The sequence below is a fragment of the Dermacentor andersoni genome, chromosome 1 (genome assembly GCF_023375885.2).
Source record: "Dermacentor andersoni chromosome 1, qqDerAnde1_hic_scaffold, whole genome shotgun sequence".
NCBI lineage: Eukaryota > Metazoa > Arthropoda > Arachnida > Ixodida > Ixodidae > Dermacentor > Dermacentor andersoni.
This window is the reverse complement of record NC_092814.1, coordinates 278,669,174-278,689,037: the sequence shown is the minus strand read 5'-3', so window position 1 is coordinate 278,689,037 and position 19,864 is coordinate 278,669,174. Positions and strand designations below refer to the sequence as shown.

General features: G+C 48.7%; 1 protein-coding gene across 1 annotated transcript in view; it reads right to left on the bottom strand.

Moving 5' to 3' along the window:
- The window catches only part of LOC126547671 (uncharacterized), a 130,001-nt gene that overhangs the window by 45,310 nt on the left and 64,827 nt on the right, over positions 1 to 19,864 (bottom strand). Inside the window, exons 26-33 of the mRNA XM_055063182.1 lie at positions 19,253 to 19,423; positions 18,219 to 18,308; positions 17,054 to 17,215; positions 15,833 to 16,018; positions 14,771 to 14,904; positions 12,648 to 12,774; positions 11,703 to 11,882; positions 9,904 to 9,954 (exon numbers count right to left, since the gene is read on the bottom strand). Of these exons, the coding sequence (XP_054919157.1) occupies positions 9,904 to 9,954; positions 11,703 to 11,882; positions 12,648 to 12,774; positions 14,771 to 14,904; positions 15,833 to 16,018; positions 17,054 to 17,215; positions 18,219 to 18,308; positions 19,253 to 19,423 (1,101 nt within the window). The remainder of the gene's footprint in view (positions 1 to 9,903; positions 9,955 to 11,702; positions 11,883 to 12,647; positions 12,775 to 14,770; positions 14,905 to 15,832; positions 16,019 to 17,053; positions 17,216 to 18,218; positions 18,309 to 19,252; positions 19,424 to 19,864) is intronic.

Genomic DNA, 19,864 nt, shown 5'->3' with positions numbered 1-19,864 from the left:
GTCTCGCACAGCGGCCACCTTTATTTCAGAGGGGCGGCGTCGACCCCGACCAATCACGTGTCCGAGGTAGACAACCTCGGCCTGTGCTAACTGGCACTTGGGAGCCTTGACTGTCAAGCCCGCATCGCGCAGGCGGGTTAGCACTGCCCGCAAGTGCGCCATATGTTCCGGCCAGGATGCGGAGAATATCGCTACGTCGTCTAGATACGGTAAAGCGAATTCTTGCTGTCCCCGCAACACTTTATCCATGAGGCTTGAAAAGCAGTATGGCGCGTTCTTCAAACCAAAACTCAAAACTTTAGGACGGAATGTCCCCATTGGTGAAATGAACGCCGCATACCTACTAGCCTCTTCTGTAAGTGGAACCTGCCAATAACCCCTGACAAGATCTAGGGTGGAAATAAACTGAGCGCTACTCACTCTCTCAAGGCGCTCCTCGATGTTAGGGATCGGATAAATTTGATCCTTAGTGATGGAATTAAGCCTGCGGTAGTCGACGCAAGGACGAGGTTCCTTGCCCGGTACCTCAACTAAAATCAAAGGGGAGGTATAATCACTCTCACCCGCTTCAATAACACCGAGCTGTAGCATTTTCTTTACCTCAGCCTCCATAATATCGCTCTGGCGGGGTGACACCCGGTACGCCTTGGATCGTACTGGCTCTGGGGAGGTAAGTTCTATGTCATGAGTAAGGACAGAAGTCCTACCAGGCCTCTCAGAGAACAGACCTTGAAACTCTTGTAAGAGCTGGTGTAGTTCGGTTTTCTGCTCAGGCGACAGCGATGCTTTACTTATTAAGTCACTAATGACTTGATCGGTGTCTTTCCTGTTCGTCACTGAGCCTAGTCCCGGAAGCTCGACCGGAAGCTCTTCTAACTTTCCCGCATCGGGAATTTCCTCTCCAGTATCTGGTGCCCTTAATGCTACAGGCTCAATTTTATCCCGTTCGGGCGTGCTCCGAATACCAGCTTGCTGCGCCTCTGACCCTTTCTCATCGTTCAACAACGTCGGCCCCGCAACTACCGCCTTTGCAGCGAGCTCCCGAACCTTCGATCTGGTTAAGGCCTGAACGCTAGCCTCACCAAACAAAAGCCCCTTCTCGCGCAGGAGGTGATCGGACCTGTTTGAAAATAGGTACGGGTACTGGGGGGGCAGCATAGATGACACTGCGGCCTCCGTCTCAAGTGCTCCGAAAGGTCCTTCAATAAGCACTTTTGCTACCGGCAGACACACGCTATGAGCTTCCACTGCTTGCTTGATCCATGCGCACTCGCCCGTGAACATTTCGGGTTCTACGTAAGAGGGGTGAACTACATCCATTGTAGCTGCGGAATCGCGAAGCACTCGGCACTCTTTCCCGTTCACGAGGAGGTCTCGCATGTAAGGCTCGAGAAGCTTCATGTTCTCGTCAGTGCTGCATATAGACAAAAACACGACTTGTGTTTTTGTTTCTGGACACTGCGCCGAAAAGTGACCCGGCTTCTGGCACGTATAACAAACGCGCGCTTGCCTCGTCTCGAACCGCTTTCTGCGTTCGGCTTCGGTTGCCGCCGTCTCCGTACGTTCGGTCGGACTGCTTTCACTCGCATCCGCACTACGTGTATCCCCCTTTGCTCTCATGGGTGTGAACTTCGGCCTCTCAAACTTGGAGCCAAATTCACCCTTTTGACCGTCCTTAGCTCCGCGAGCCCGACGCGTCACAAACTCCTCGGCTAACTCAGCGGCTCTAGCCACCGTACTAACGTCTGGCCTATCCAAGACCCAGTACCGCACGTTCTCAGGTAACCGACTATAAAACTGTTCTAGCCCGAAACACTGCAGAACTTTCTCGTGGTCACCAAACGCTTTCTCTTCTTTGAGCCACTCCTGCATGTTTGACATAAGCCTGTAGGCAAACTCTGTATACGACTCACTTCTGCCTTTCTCATTTTCCCGGAACTTCCGACGGAACGCCTCCGCTGACAGCCGGTACTTTTTTAGCAGACTCGATTTCACTTTGTCGAAATCCTCTGCCTCCTCTCTCTCCAAGCGAGCGACTACGTCGGCCGCCTCGCCGGGTAACAAAGTGAGCAAGCGCTGTGGCCACGTTTCCCGAGAGAACCCCTGCTTCTCGCACGTTCGCTCAAAGTTAACCAGGAACAAACCAATGTCCTCTCCAAGCTTAAACGGCCGCATCAGGTCAGTCATTTTGAACAATACTCGTTCTCCTGCACCGTGTGCCTGACTTCCATTACGAGCGCGTTCCATCTCTACCTCGAGACGCTTCATTTCCAAAGCGTGTTCGCGCTCTTCTTTTTCTTTCTGTTCTTTTCGTTCACGCTCATCTTTCTCTTTCTGTTCTTTTCGTTCACGCTCATCTTTCTCTTTCTGTTCTTTAAGTTCAAGCTCCCTCTCCTCAATGGTCTCAAGGCATTCCGACAGCTCGTCATCCTCAGCTTCTAACTCAAGAATAGCCCTTAGCAGTTCTGGTTTTCTGAGTTTGTCTGAGACATCCAGACCCAACTCTCTTGCAAGCTCCAGCAATATCGGTTTGCGCAACGACTTCAAATCCATGGCTGCTCTGAATGCTGCTTTCTCTACTGTCTACTATTGTCTTGCCGCAAACTAACCCGGTAGCAACGACAACCACAATTACCAGCTCTGTTTCTAACACTAACAAAAGCCTGGCAAAACTCAGAAGAAGAAAGTCCCGCACTCACCAAACCTTGCAGCCAAGACTTCAGCGCAGTCGTTCCGCTGCAGGCAACCAGTCATCACACAGGGCTCGTTGCGCTGCTCCCGGATGGTCGTTGTGCTGCTCAGCATACAGTCAACCGCATCTCTTCGCTGCTGGCCTCCGTTGTCGCGATCTCACCGCTGGCAACCAGATGTTGGAATCGTACCGCTGGCACGAGTTGTTGGGGTCTCGGTGCTGACGCCCGTTATTGCCAATGGGTCGCAAGCCCCAAGGGTAGCGTTGGCCTGGCGGCCTGGGGCACTGGAAGCATCCGAAGGTCCCGGCAAAGCAAGAGAAGACTGGTAACAAAACAACTTGTTTATTCTAACATAGCAAAAGAGCGGCCGGTCAGGTCGACCGGAGTGGAGAGACGGGAGAGCACGTAACTCAATAGTACAAATCGGAGCCTCTCCCTTGGCGTCCGGGGGCAGCTGCTCTTATACTCTCGGCGTCGCGGTCCAAAAGGGAAGGAGGGAAGGTCACGGGATGAAGGTCACGGGACGGCGCAGCAGGGGCCCACGACGGCGCGAGCGGTTGAGCCGAGAGACCTCCAGGCCCCTCATTCGGGGAACTCCGCTCCCCGGCTGCCGCGCTTTGACAAGCGAGGGCACACACACACACACGCACACACGAAGACACGTGGCACTGAAACACGCCTGGACACGCTTGGCGGGTAGGCGTTTCGGCGGCGACGAACGGACCAAAATGTCCGCCGCTTTGAACAAAGCCCCGGCGTCCGTTGCATCCGCGCCGGCAATACCGCGCGTTGAAGGCGAAACGTAACAGCATGCTTTCAAGAGGCCTCTGAAATCTTGCATGCGTCGAAGGGGATAACTATACGAGGTCTCTTAGAAAAGTATCCGACCTTTTTTTTTTTTTTTTGCGCACACCTGATGGATATGAAACAAGCGCGCTTGCATTAGCCGACCTTGAACCTTCGTGTGCATGCGCGAATTTTTTCCCGCCTGCCGATAGCGTCAGTCGCTGGGACGCAACGTTTGAGTGAGGTAGTTCGCGGTGCTCTGGTCGGTTTTTTATTGCAAGGAAAATGGCGGAGTGACTGGAGCAGCGCTACTGCATGAAATTTTGCCAGAAACTGGGCGACAACCAAGTGGAAACCGTTCGGAAGATTCAGACGGCTTTCGGTGACGATGCTATGAGCAGCACACAGATTAAGGAGTGGTACAACCGGTTTAAAGACAGCCGCACATTGGTGGAGAGCGAGCCACACTCCGGTCGGCCATCAACATGCCGAAATGACCAGGTAATTGCCGAAGTGAACGCTGTGGTGATGCGGGACCGTCGTGTGACTATCCGACAAATTGCGGAAGAGGTGGGCATCAGCACTTTTTCTGCACATTCCATTATGACCGAAGATTTGGCCATGAAGAGAGTTGCGGCGAAAGTCGTGCCGAAGTTGCTCACCGTGGAGCAAAAGCAACTTCGTTTTGAAGTCTAACAGGACATGCTGGATTCCACAAACAGTGACTCCGAATTCATGAACACCATAATCACTGGTGACGAGCCTTGGGTGTACGTGTGCGATCCGGAAACCAAATCCCTGTCGTCACAGTGGAAGCATTCCACGTCACAAAGATCAAAGAAGTACGCACCACAGGGTCAAACAATCACCAAAGAGTACTACAGGGATGTCCTGCGTCGCCTACGTGATGCTGTGCGGCGTAAGAGACCGGAGTTGTGGTCAACAGGAAATTGGCGCATCCATCACGACAATGCTCCTGTACAATCCTTGCACTTGATTCAGACCTTTTTTGGCGAAAATCCAGACTCCTGTAGTTCAACAGGCTCCTTACTCTCCTAATATGGCCCCCTGCGACATCTGGCTGTTTCCCAAAATCAACAAGCTATTGAAAGGAGCGCGATTTCAGACAAGAGAGGACATTATCGCTGCAACGACAGCTGAGCTAAACTCCATTCCGAAAGAGGCCATCTCGGAATGCTTCGAACAATGGCAGCACCGCTGGGTGAAGTGTGTGGAGTCCCAAGGAGACAACATTGAGGGTGACTAGGTTTCCAACGCTCCAGTTATGCCAGTTTTTTTTCTTCGGCCAAACGCCGTATACTTTTCTAACAGACCTTGTATATCATGGACCGTGTGAGCGTTGAGCGCCCGGCAGTAGCCGCACGGACGCCAGTCACCCGGTTCTGTCTTGGGCACCAGATGGAATGGGGAGACCCAAGCCCTGGAAGAAGGGCGAACTATACCCAGCTGGAAGCATGTGAATTCCCGTTTAGCAATCGCCAGTTGCGTTTTCATCCGGGTCACCACTGTCGCGGACTGAGGTGTCGCAGCGGAGAGCCAGATCAAGAGGACCAGCGTAGCAGGCTTCTAGAACACCATTGCGCGTGCCGCGTGCTAGCACGTCGAGCACGCGCCGCCCAACTTTATTTTCGTCGCTATTCGCAGCCGGCACCAAGGCGCCGGCCGAGAGCGCCTATACTGGCGGCGTCCGTGGGCGCTGCATGCATATGTGTACTTCCTAAGACAACGGTCCCAACCATCAGTCTCAGTGACGCGGCCCTTGGCTCCCTTGCAGGCTGCCTAGACTTCCCATGTGGCCCGTTTCACTTTGGCCCCTTCCACCTGACAATGTGTCTGAGCGATAATCAGCAGCCTTTTTAAAGCGAAGCTTTCTTTGCCTCTTCCTTCGACTTTGCCACTGCTGCTGTGGCTGCTGCTGCTAAGCCAATTGTCAAACAAACCGCGCCGGGGGGGGGGGGGGGGGGGTCAGATGTATATATCGAGCGAGTCAGAGAGGAACGGCGACACTAGAAACTCGTTTTCACTCCACGTCGAATGTGCACAATGCCCTCTGGAGCTCCCTGGCTGTAATTATCCTTGACTCCCCTCAGAAGCATTGCAGAAACGTGCGAGTCCAAAGGGGACGTAGGAAGGAGGAAGGACAAGAGGCAGTTCCCATAAAAGAGAGTGGGGGGGGGAGGTGATGTGAGAAGGCAAGGTGAGAAGAAGGTAACGTGAGAAGACCCTACTGCTACACGACGGTGGTTGCGGGGAAACTGGATAAGCTCAAGTTCAAGGTACGGTACAGTACGTTGCTGCTATTTCTGAAAAATAAACACCATGCAAATATGTCAAGCGGACAAACTACGCAGGGCGTGCAGAAGCAGAGCCGTATTAGTTAGCGCACCGCAGGGTCCAGGCGACACTACGGAAGCGGTCGACCGTCAAATCCACACTTCTGTGCCCGCCGCGGTAGCTTCGCGGCTATGGCATTGCCGCGGATTTGATCCCAACCGCAGCAGCCGCATTTCGACGGGGGTGAAATAAAAGACGCCCATGCGCTTTGATTTAGGCACATATAAAAGAACACCACGGTGCCAAAACTAACCAGCAGTGTGCCACTACGGCCTGCCTCATAATCTGACTGTGGTTTTGGTACGTACAGCCCCATAATCCAATTCAAGTTTAATACTTCTGCCACAATGCGATTTGCCATGTGAGGAAATGACTACACTCAACCCTCTCAGAGGTTATGAAATATGGCGCACAACAACGCCTCCAGCAAATACCTTCCCCTGTGTGTTCTATGTGCTACCCGGCCAAAAGCAGTGGTGCACGCAAGGTAGCGTTTAACATCAACTCACTGCTCCCGTGTTAGACTAAACGTTGAAAAAAATTAAGCTTTAGCCGTCAACATCACCGCTAATTATCGTCAATCAAAGCATCCAGCACTGGAACCTTCGCCTACATCGTTTCCCACAGTGCGTGAGATCTGCATAATTTTATTCCTCGAAACGCCTTGCTGCGGCTCGTGGGGAGCTGTGTGCCATGTATTCGGTCCGGTGCCAGACTGCAGTTTGTGACCCTTGCCTAAAAATGTTGCCTTGAATAAAAAAAAGGCCTCACTCGCATGGCGGCTGAGCTCGCCCCATCTTGAAGCGCGAAAGGCTTTCTTTTCTGCATATTTGAAAGAGCGATCCGAGTGTAACTAGAAGCTCTTGTTCAAGCTGGAAATCGCGCGAAAATATATTTAGTATATTATTGAATTACACCTTTTGCCTGTTACCTTAATACAGGCCGACATTTACGAAGGGCGGGGCAAAAAGAAAGAAAATAAAGAAAGAATCCTAGCTGCCTTTATGGAGCTCTCCTTGCATTACTGTTCTCCTAGACGGGTGTAGGTAGGTGTAGGTGGACACTTTAAAGATCAGTAGCCAAGCCGACGTCACCGTAAAATGCCTAACGGGTTTCTGGTGACCTCACAACTGTTGTCGCGCTAATCTTGCGAAATCGTGACGTCTGTTCGTAACGGACAACGAGTCTGCCTGAGATTTTGATTCTTCCTTGGAAAAATGACCAAAGAAACACATGAAATGCTTCAAACGACGTTTAGAGCTGAACCGTACACTAATTTTCAAGTGGCTAGGGCGGTTGCAAGACAAGAAATGATAGTTAAATACCATCCTTATTTTGTCGGACCTTCAACCAGTCGTACCCACTACTAGATTTTCAAGAAAGCTTGACAAAAAAAAAAAAAAAAAAGCGAGAGTCGTCGTTACACAATTGGCAAGATTTCAGAAGCTGCTGGCATGAGTTGGAGCTCTTATGAGTGGACTTTGAGTGTTTTCATGCGGCGACGCATGAGACTCGTTGCCACGGTGTTCCCGCCTGCTCACAGATGATAAAAAAAAAAAAAATCAGACGACGATGTTGTGCCGAGATTTGAAAAGTCACATCAAAAGGGACTTAGACCTTGGGTGACGAAAGCTGGCGCTATCGATATTACCGCGAAACTAAACAAGCTTTGAGTCAGTCGATGGTGCTTTCTTATCCAATACCTGGAAAAAAAAGAAAAGAAGTCGGCAAGTGCGCTCATGTAAAGACGATGATTATCCTTTATTTTTTTTCTTCGGCGTTTGTGGAATTGTGCAGCGAAAATTTGTTCCTCCTGGACGGGGCTGTCAATTGGGGATTTTACTTGGAAGTATCAAGGCGAGTGAGAAACAATGCCTGAGGGAAATGGCGCAATGCGGCTGATTCGTTTCTCTATCGCGACAGCGCCGCACTTCGCACCGTTTCAGTAATGACGTGGTATTTTAGCCTCTCGACGAGGGACCGGCGTTTCACACGCACCGAGCTGCCTGTGACCGAGCTCTCTGACCGAGTTTGCTGTCATTGTTTTTCTTTATGTAAAAGGAAATCACTGAAAGGGAGGGGATTTATACTGTGCACGAGGTGAAGACAACTTCGCAGGGGCTACTCGACAGCATTAAGTATGAAGAGCTCCATCGTTGCTTCGAACAGCGGGAGAAAAGGCTAGACAAATGTAGCGGCTCCGTTGGAGATTATTTTGAATATAACGAAGAGCTTTCTGCCCAAATATATATATATGTATATAGTCATATCATAAGAAGCCAACAAACATTGACACCAAGGACAACATAGGGGAAATTACTTGTGCTTAATAAATGAAATGAAGAAATGATAAATTAATGGAAAAATTAAAGTGGATGAAAAAACAACTTGCCGCAGGTGGGAACCGAACCCACAACCTTCGCATTTGTGGGTTCCGTTCCCACCTGCGGCAAGTTGTTTTTTCATCCACTTTAATTTTTCCATTAATTTATCATTTCTGCATTTCATTTATTAAGCACAAGTAATTTCCCGTATGTTGTCCTTGGTGTCAATGTTTGTTGGTTTCTTATGATATGACTAATAAAAATCGGGCCCCTCGGTTAACCCCCTTTCATCTCGTTAATTATATATATATATAAACATATTGTTCTTTGGAGACAGTTCTTTGTTTTGGTCCCGGCTCGTATCATCACGTTTCTCCATATGGATTAATTCGTCTAGTCTCTTGACGAAATCGTGCCCTCAATCCGAACATCCAAGGGTGCATCGTCGGGATACGAAACAATGAGCGCGACATGCCGAGTGGCGACCAGGAGCAGTGGGCAGAATGCCAAATAACATCATATGAAAAAAAAAGAAAAGAAGAGCCAGACGGTTTCTGCAGTCTGACGTTTTCGATGACATGCTGATACATCTGCGAGAAGTACGCGCGTATCGCGCTGCACGCTTCGTGCGGAGCCCTAATTGCTTACGTTAGGTTGAGAGCCTGATGACAACAGCGAGGAACACGACAAGGACTGCGTTATCGGAGTTATGACTTAGCGCATGGATGTATCAAGCAGATGGACATGCGGGGGAAAGAAGACGAACTGCGCAATTAGTGGACCGAGGATACGATAACTGCATCGTTTTGAAGGAAATACATATTTGTACAGTACGGTTGATTCAGATGAATAAGGAAAAAAAACGCATTTCTTCCTCCCGTTTACGCGCAAGAATAGGTAGGAAATCGAAGACCGGCTTATAAAAAAAAAAAAAAAAAAAAAAAAATTCACGCACGTTGAGTAATTCCTCAACTAATCAGGCCACATCGTGATTCGTGTACACGTAGAAAAATATTCGCCGTTAAAGTCAACATCTACTCTGGCTAACTATACAGAAAGAAAAGAAACGTCTGGCAAGAAGATGAGGATTGGCGCGTGTAGTGTCGTTTTTTTTTTCTTACCTTTGTACCGTTCACGGCGGATGAATTTATCCTGTCTAACGATGCCAATGCAAATATAAACATAACTGCATGGAGCATGATCTCGCGAGTAGGCATGATATCAGCGAGACCACTTCAAGCGTACGTATCATGGAGCTTACTTCTGCTCTACAATGTTCTGTAAGGAATCGGCGCTGTAGACGTTGACTTAAAACAACAAATTAGCTACCTCGAAATACAAAACAGGAATAAATAGAGAAAGAGAGAGAACAAAAAAGAACAATTGCACGTCATGTTACATACACTGATTTGCATACGAGATAGATTAACATGCTTTACTATTCACTTGCTATCCTGCAAAACAAGCCTCAGTTTGCATGCTACAAGGTAACGGATAAAATCCTAATCTTATTTTATTTAGTTATTTATTTACTTACTTGCATAGCTTAAAGGCTTGAACGCGTATTAGTCAAGTTCTAAGGTGCAATTATTATGATTATTATTATTATTATTATTATTACTACTACTTCTACTACTACTACTACTACTACTACTACTACTACTACTACTACTACTACTACTACTACTACTACTACTACTATTTTGTGGCAGGCGCACTGCGGTCATAAGCATACGATACAGTACCGGTAGCGGGTGCTCCTTCCGTTCCAGGTGGTCCAGCGTTTCCAGGGTATCCTGAAAACGGCGGAAAGAAAACTTCAGATCAGCAGTCCCCTCAACCGTAGCGCGCACGGAGAAACAGAAAGAAAGAAAGAAAGAAGGAAAGAAAGAAGGAAAGAAGGAAAGAAAGAAAGAAAGAAAGAAAGAAAGAAAGAAAGAAAATGAAGAATCTACGGTCGTCCTTTTGTATTACTTGTTGTACGACTTATTCTAAATGCATTTGTACGTCTTGCATATTAATCTATACTATAGAGTCCTCTAGAGTCACTTAAAAACATATTCCACATGTTGATGCTACATATATCGACGCTAACGCTTCTGGTTTTTTAAAAGACGCGAGGCTGTGCTTCTTGTAGTTCCCACCACTCGCGCGAAACGGCGATGCACGGACACGCGCGTCTCGCTTTCCGACTCGTCGTCGCACGCAGGCGCACAAAGCTCCGCGAGCTCCGACAATTGCTGCTATAATGTTGCCGAGGCTTGCCTTCTCAACTTCTCAAAGAGCGTGTATGTGGCACCGAGCGTCGAGTGAGAAGACGTCCCAGTTTGTTGCGGACGCACCGTTGCGGGTGCGGTCCCGCTGCATATACACCGATCGTTGCATTCTTTGACGCCGTTATAAACCTCGCTAAAGCGCAAACAGCAGCTATACGCAAGAGTTCGCATGGACAGGTTATGCATGCACTGAGGAAGCGGCGGCATCAACCTGTCTACAACCAAGCAAGGAGTAACACTTTCAGTCGTCCTATGCTTTAGCAGTATTAACTGAGCGTAGTAGTAATAGCTTGTTTTATTATACTATAATAGTGGAAAGGGAGAAGTGATGAAATTCCCTCTGACCGCACTAACTGTCAAGCATCGAGGCTGACTACTGAACGACGGCCAGTAGAGAGGGGATGAGCAAACAGGATTAAAGGACAGGGAGTGAAGGATATGAAAGAGGATACATAGATAATAGAGAGGAAGGGGGACTATACAGGATAAAAACAGGAACAGCGCAACACAGGACAGAGCGCTGACTAGCAACCAAATGCTTTATTTGCAGAAGCAGCATATAAATACATCATGAAGGTGACATAAAGAATAGAAAAAGAAGGATAAGAAGGAAAAGTGTCAGCCACGAAGATCTTCGTGGCCGCTCGCGCAACTGGCCGTTCGAGGCACTTTGTGTGCATTCGCGGGCTTCTTTCACGCTCGGAAAAACATTTTTATGTAGCACGTATTGAGCAGCAGAAAGCTGTGTCGGGAGTTTTTCATGTTGATCTACGACTTTCTCATTGACACTTTTCATCTAATTATAATATTTGAGAAGTAGTTGATTAATTGATTAAGACTAATTATGTAGTTAGGCGGCATGAAAAAAATAATCTGAGTATCTCCAAGCGACCGCAAACAACATTACCTTGGTTCTGACTAGCTACGAGGCATTCGCATATTTTTAAACTTTGGTTAAAGTTAGCTGGGACACCCCGTATTCACATTCATGCAGTTTAATTTTCACCTTAATTCGCCTGTCGCGCACGTTACAGAGTTAGAAAAGCTATTTAGCTCGTCATTTCTTTAACAAGAAGCAGTACTGTTTGCATAACATGAGTGAGAACGTGCATATATCAGCTACCCTTAAAAAAGTAATGGACACGTTTGTGCATCGTAAAAGGCGCGACTGGATTGGCGTTACATCTGAAGTAGATATGCCCGCAAAACACCAGCGACCCCTCCCTCCCCTTTTTTTTCCTCTCCTAGTTACTTTCTTGCGGACACACCTTTGGGGCCGGGCCTTCCTGCAGCGCCCGGCGAGCCGTCGAAACCGGGGTCACCGATCTGGCCCTTCGCGCCCTTAAGGCCTGGGAAGCCGTCGTCGCCGGGAGGACCGCGTGATCCGGGGATTCCCGGCTGGCCCGGCTCTCCCTTGTCTCCCTTGCTGATCTCGAACGTCGAAAGACCTGCAGGTGGGGGGGTTCTTAGGCCGCGGTGAACTCTAGTGCAAATTTCACGTGTAAGTACGCGCGTGCCATTAGTTACAAAATAGATTGAAATAGATTGCGCATATATATATATATATGTATATGTATATGTATATATATATATATATATATATATATATATATATATATATATATATATATATATAATGTTGTGTATGTGTGCCCGCGGACCTGCCATGCGTGTGTATGCATGCATCTGTGCTTACATGCGCGTCGCATCGGCGCGCCAGCTTGACACCTTTGTTCATGGATCGAGAGCAATGTTCCTGCATCGCGTCGCCGCCGTGGTAACGTTGGTTCAAGTACGTGCATCGCACATGCAGTAGTGCAGTTGCGTTTGAATATTGGTTTCTCCATGGACGCTTCACATTGCCCACCTCCCTCCCACTCTTGTCTCAGTTTCTTTCATTACTTTATTTGACTGGAGCGGCGATACTTAATTTCTTGTACCATGAAGCGCACGTGGCTGCTCTGGTTTGCTTTTCTTGAGCCCCTCAAGTAGGGCCGAAAAAATAAAAATAAAAAGGTGCGCGCTTTAAGAGTATACTTGTCGACGTGTTAACCAGCGAATTATGCGCTAAACAACGAAAAGAAGTTCGGCCCCTTTTGCCGGGACGGCCCATGCGCCAAAAACCCGTTCCTTCGTGGTTTTTGCTTTACTGTCAGCGCCCAATGTAAAAGTGTCGCCGAATGCATTGCTGCGCGGCTTCGAGTAGGAAGTACCGGGAAATCCGGGCTCTCCTGTCTCTCCCTTGATTCCTGGCTTGCCGTCAAATCCCGGAGGTCCAGGGAGACCTGGTGGACCCGGTGGACCAGGGGGGCCTGGGCGTCCATCAAAGCCTGAGTCGCCCTGTACGGTAGAGGGTACATCAATTCGAGCGCTTGAAAATGATCGTTAAGACATATAAAAGAATAGCTTAATATATGGCTATCAATACGTTTTATTATTACTAAAGGATTTCTTTCTTATGCTGCCGTGCTGTGTCGCAATGTCAAGCACGGTGAAAAGTTGAAATAGGCGGGGATAATGCAATGATTATACTTCGATTCCTTTCCTTTTTGCACTCCGTCGATGGCCCGAGCTAGCGAAAGGATCGCGCGAAAGAAATCCTAAAGGTTATTAACTGCACCAATAATACGAAGGGCAGATCCTCTTCCGAGTCTCATGCTTGGATTATACAATTAGTTTCAGCAGCGGCATTTCGTGATAGAGTATACGTATAACACGGCCACGAGCATCGCCTGACAAAGGAAAACGAATGAACACGCGTCCTCTAGGTTTCTAATGATTTCTGTTTTTTTGCGGTGCTGTCATGTGTTGGCTACTTTTTTGTCCTGGTTATGGATTCATTAGTGCCGTCGGAGATGGGCGAGGACCACCGTGCAGAAGCTCAGGTGGCTCATTGTCAGGAGCACCCATGCTCAGGCGGCCGGACAGAGGAAGTGACCACTAGAGTAGAATACAAAAGTGAGAAAGTTGGTGAGCGGTCATAACGAAAAAAAGAAAGAAGAGCGCGAAAAAGAGGACATTGGCGTATGCCCCGGTGTCGCGTGAGATCTTCGCGTTATGGTCAAAGTTGACCCGTCTGTGGTAGCTTGCTGCCTCGGTAATGGCAAGAAAGTTTCTTGTTTAGATATTCCCGGTGTACCTCGATCGTGCCGATTCCGCGCATACGCCAGTCCACGCGTGTTAGCAAGTTTTATTGGCGCCCCAAATCGCGCGTCATGCAGCGGTACCGATCTACTGAGGTAGGCTCGACATCATATACCCGGTGGCCCGTAAGCAGAGAAATAGCCCTGATTCACTACTTGCGCCAATAATGCCATGAAACACTCGCGCGTCGCTCAAAAATACACGAAATGATGATTGTACGTGAAAGTGTAATGATGCATGCAATAATAGCGCTTTGTTCACTTTTTTCAGATTATTATTCTGTATCAACCTAATGGCTTCGGACGTTCTCTAATTAACGAGATAAGTGCGTAGACGAAGCGGCTCGGCCACACTTCGTGCATCGCGGGCGCCCACAGATGCGAATGAAAGTCTGCGTTGAATCTCAGGGCGGCGCCGGCGACTTTCTCTTTCACAGCCCATGACATTCTGGTAGCGCTCGACGATTGGTCACCAGAAGCGCCGTGGGATGAGGTGACAACGGCGGAGACATGAATGCGGCCGAGTCACAGGCCCTCAACGCAAGGTGCAATCTACCTTGTGGAGGATAAGGGGGCGTGGCTGAAGACGAGCGATGAAAGTGAAGGCGTGGAGGACATCGCTGCGCCTGCAGCTAATTGCTTACCGCACCCTTTTTTTTATGTTCTTCCGAGAGCATAATTATGCAGTAAGTGTTTTAGAACCGCTAGTTAAAGAAATAAATTTGTTGAGAGCAAGTGGAAAGCATGCCGACTGCGCCTAATAACTATAGCGTGCGGCCGACTCCCGAACATCGGTCAGTACTACGGGAAGAGAAAAGTGGAGAGGAAGGAGAATATGGTACGGAAACTTTCTGAAAAGCACGACATGCGCTCGGGTAGAAGGTCGAACGCGCGCCACCCCGCTATACACCTGTCGCTTAATGCCACGCGGCTTAGGGTCAGGAAGGTTGTAGGGTCAGGTAGCGAGGCCCGACTCGTCAATAAAATTGGGTAAGCCGTAGTGAATACTATCCAGCGACCAGGTGGATATGCCGTCAAAGCAGTTTACTCTGTAAATGGACAGGCCAACTGCGCGATATAGTCAGAGCAAGTTTTTTGCAATGTAGTGCAGATATGTTTCTGACGTCTGTCGGATGTGCAATGAAGCACTGAAGAAAACGAGCGGTATACACAGCTTTTCCTAGCATGCTTGCCTTTAAGCCGGTATATCCTGGAAGTCCCGGGAATCCGTCAGGGCCAGGGAGACCGGGAAGCCCAGGCAGGCCGTCTGTGCCGTCGAGGCCCGCTACACCTTGGAATCCTGGCTCTCCGTCCAGTCCAGGAGGGCCTGTGCAAGAAAATGTAGCGTGAGTTCAGCACTCGCTAAGTGGCGAAGGGCTCTTCAGGAGACGAGGACGACTTTTGGAAAAACGGGTACGCTGTAGTTAATTCGGCGTGTCTACAGCACAACAGCTTCTAAAAGGAGATAAGGAACTGCGTCCTTGCGGTCACTGTGCACTGTACTAGAGCAGCGCAGAAATGGAAATACTGCTAGCGAAGCTTGACAATGTGACCAAGTGCTAGACACGAGCTATGCATTGGGAATCAATTACACTCATTAATTACCCTTGGGGTCTATTCGAAGAATTGTGTCATGGTACGACAAATAAAATTAAGAGGGAAATGTCAAGAGACAGTCAGTGAGAGTGCAACAATTCTTTCTATGCAACGAGCATTCCATCTTTGCAGCCTTAAATGTTGATTGTACAAATTAAGCTTCACGAAGGGTGCAACTGAGTTCTGAATGAGTTATACGGGACAGTTTCACCACGAGCTTTGCCACGTCACCTCTTCGATATATCAGTCGCCACTGGTTGTAGTTTTAGCAGACTGTATGACAACTATAAACTTGGAAGCGCATGGCCTGTCGTACGGTTAATTTCTCAGTGTCTCATTTCTTTCGGCATTCCTATACGACCGAAGAAAAAAAGAACATCAACTCCCGGTACGCCATACCATATTCAATGTAACCGGTAAAGGCCTTTGGTGGAACTCGCAGCGTAGTTAACTTCAGCATTCAGCCGAAGGAATAGAGAAGAAGTGAGGACTTGTGGTATCATGGCGCTGGCGGAAACCGTGCGTGCGCGCTGTGACGACACGTCCTATGCACCAGGCGCTGGGCGTGAATAGGGTGGAGTCGGTCTCTTGATTCCGCAAGTGCGAGAAGCTGCCGCCCAATCGTTGCCGTAAAGAAGAATATGCAGCTATATACTTACCGGGCAATCCCGGGTTCCCGCGTTCGCCTATGGGTCCAGGATGCCCGGGGAATCCGTCGAAGCCCCTAGGTCCCGGCTCTCCCGGTAGCCCGTCTGGCGCACCCAGTGCTCGGCCTGGCTCTCCGCGCTCTCCCTTTCTGCCAGGAAGGCCCGGAAATCCGACCGGACCCTTTGGACCAGGCAGACCTTGAGATGAAAAAGCGCAAATTGAAATCAGTAATGCACCCTGGCGCACGCGGTTGATATCAAGAAATATAAAGCGAAACCCGCGACAGATAATCTGGACAGCAACATTTTAACAAAAATACTCATGTAGGTTTCCTTAGGTTAACCGTGCATATTGCATACTTGCTCCTTGACCGAAAATTCTTGAACGGTGAGCCGCAGGAAACGTGTCGTCTCGGTCGAGAGCTGAGAGAGAACAATGGGTGCCGGGATGCCACGGCGAAAGGCTGGCTCCCCGAGACAATCACGTGTTCAACGCCGGATATCTGTGCCACATGATGCCGCGCGCACGCTATCCAATACCGCGGCTGCCGCTAACAAACATATGCACATACAGAGGGAAACAGCGCCGTGAAGCGGCGGGCGAGGCGAGCAAGGAGCAGTGGCTTAATATCCCATAGAAAACACGGGGAAGGCGAGAGAGGAAAATTCAAGACGATGAGCAAAACGAGAACAAGGTGAAAGTAGGGGTCAACGTTTCGACAAGTGCACTTGTAATTGCCATATGTCGCCTTGAAGAAGACAAGTCCACTTGTCGAAACGTTGGCTCCTGCTTTCACCTTGTTCTCGTTTTGCTCATCGTCTTAATATCCCATAGCGACAGTGGTGTGACGGAACACATCTCGTCTTGGATCGTGTGATTAGTAAAGTGATTACATTGCAAAAAAATTGGTGCTTGGATGTTTGCCGTTTCAGCACACGCATAAAAAAACACGAATTTCGTGCTATAGCTGAGCTATAACCGTAGTTTATTATGTGCTGGACACATTGGTGTAGATCTTTAGCAGCTTTACCGGCTCTGTAGCTCTGTGCCAGTCATCTTAAATGGTGCAAGGTGTCTTAACCACAAAACAAGTGCCGCGTCAGCACTGCGATTCTTCTGAAAAGATCTGTGACGGTGATCGAACCGAATACATTCGACGCTGTCCTATCTAATCGAGGGAAACTGCTTGTTTTTTTCGCGACGTATGTGTGCCAACGCATGGTAGTAATTACCATCGGGTCCTGGGAAACCGTCATCGCCACGAATGCCTCGTTGGGCCCTGTCTCCCTTCAGACCCTGAAGGCCTGGGTATCCGACGTCTCCACGTTCACCCGGAAGACCCGGCCTGCCAGGGAGACCCGGAAATCCGGGCTGTCCGTTTACGCCCCGCTCTCCTGCAATGGTACATGTTCACATTTTTTGACGTGCAGTAGTTCAACAAAGACAACTACAGAAGCACAGACAGTTCTGTGTAATTCACACATATGAGCGCTGTTCTTGGCAGCATGAGCACAACAATCATGATGGTGATGTCCCTCCTAGTGGCAGTGGACTACAGTACCTTACCTAAATGCACTCGGAGGCAGCTTGAATATAACATTCTGTCTGTTCGAAATTAGTGTAGCACACTCCAAACTTGGCTGGATGGACGTTCAGCGTTCGTTGGCGCGCTGTGATATATGTGGCAATTTACAGGTTGGAAAAGGGCGTTCGCACTCTGAAATCAGTACAGCCCCGGGGGTCGCAGCAATTGACCAAAGCTTCCCACTCCGCGGTGTCTCGCGGTCGTGATGGGCTACACTCTATTGAGCAGATGGTACGGATAGACATTCTGTAACAGTATTTGCATACAGGCGTAGACTATTGCTAATAATTTGATCACGAACGTAAGCATAATCGTGCCGGTATAATAGGCACTTGCTGGCCTGATGGGCTGTCGCAGCCAGTGAGATTATTATTAATATAATTATCATCATTATTTGATTTAGAAGAGACAAAACCACTATAACTGAGGTGCGTATATGGTCTGAACTTCTCCACAGCAAATTATTTAAAATGACACCGAACAGCGCTGTACATAATGAATAGTATTACAGGTACGGTTGGCTGACGGCGTGAACAAATTGGCTCCGAAAAGGCAGTTTATTAATATTTTCAAGCAAAGAAACGAGTCTGTTTCATTACACCTTCGCCAGCATTTGCGCATCATTAGTGGATAAATTGACGGGAAGATGGACCTCTCCCCCCACCCCCACCCCCAACCCCCCAAAAAAATGTTTTTCTTGCCCTGTTTGTCCAACCTGTTTAAGTATTCCTAACTCTCGCGCCAAGAAACTACTTTGGTATCACCGGATCAAGGCTTCGCGGTGACACGCCCAACTTGTGTAGGCTGCGTACCTTTGCCTCCTTTGGGTCCAGGGTATCCTGGCTCTCCGGCAAGTCCATCCCAGCCAGGTGGACCAAACTCTCCAGCCTCGCCTTTCCTACCTGTAAGAGTAGTTCACAGGCAACTGTCACAGTTTCATAGAGGAGCTTTCTGCCGCCACGCTGCATCTGATTAGAGTTAGGCACGTATAGTACCACAGAATTTCAGTGAAAGTTTAAACTGTATTCCAGCATGGTCAAACAACGGATACTTTCGGCATTCCAGGATTTGTATGGTGATGTCATGACTGTGAACCGATAGGGTTGCTCCGTTTGACGTCTAGCGATGTCAGCTGCTTGTCGCCGTCTTGCAGTTTGATACTTGCTCCACAGTGCATGGCGCTCTATTATCGCACCATGAATATGATGCAATGGTTGCTGTAGTAGTGGTAATTATGCAGTGATAACGTCATATATGCATAATATATTCCATGACCATATTTCAAGTGCTGACGCAAACTATTCTTCCTATTATAATAATGTTTATTAGGTCTTTAATGTTGTCTCGTCCAAGTCAGCTGAACTGTCGTGCCTCGCCTGTTTACCGGAAAGTCGGTTTATCTGCAGCGTTCTCTGTACGGTAATAAATGTTCATAGCCAGTAGCTCATACGATACTGGCAGCTCCCCAATGTTTTCTAAGAACTGAATACTATGACACCTAGGAATAAACTGGGTTTTAATTAGTAAATGTAATCGCTTTTCCTCAAGAGCGCATTTAATTTCTGCAAGAAAGGAGTAATTTTATAGCATTTCTGACAATTCGACGTTAGCAGGGTCCTGAACTTATTAAAGTGCAAAGTGACCTCTTTGTGAAGTGCAAAAAAATAGGAGTTATAAACAAAGAAGCACCCTTGCTTTCGCGTAAAAGACGCGAAACGATGTCAAGAAGCGCAGGACAGGAAAAAGCGCCACTCGCAACTAGGTCTATTAGGAGTGGTGACTGTATTCATAACAAGTAGTGATAACAATACGCTTACAGCCATAAATCGATCTGCGGTGTATGTACCTTTCGAGCCCGGGTATCCTTCGAGACCTGGCGTTCCTGGCTGTCCTCGGATGCCGGGTTGGCCGTCACGGCCCCGTGGTCCTGGTGCGCCCGGTGCTCCCGCTTCGCCCTTGACTCCAGGCACGCCGGGGAAACCGTCAGTGCCAGGAATGCCGGGAATACCCCGTTCTCCTGCGCACACCGCGTCGCCATTCAGTGAATACAGTAGCGTGCAGCTGTGTTGAACACGACTATAATTGCCGCAGTTAGAGCCCTGGGTTGGTATAACGTAAGGATTGCTTTTACTCGGTTAGATTTCTTGATTGTCATCTACGCGTTCACGGCCGGCCGATCCCGGCGATAATGTGGGCGCAGCGCCGCTCTGACCACTGACGAAGCGCAAGAACGAATAGTGTTGGAATAGAATCTTTGCATTATTCCGGTCCTTCTTTTCGGCGCGCATTTTGTTCTCTCTCTCTCTTCTTTGGCGACGTTTTGGGGAAATGAACAGAAGTCCCACCGGGGTGGTTGCTGGGTGGCAAGATGACCATTCCCTAGCAAGGTTGGTGGATGTGGTGTGAAGAAACTGGATGAAAGGTGCGATTTTGACAGAAGTCGCGGAGAAGAAAGGCG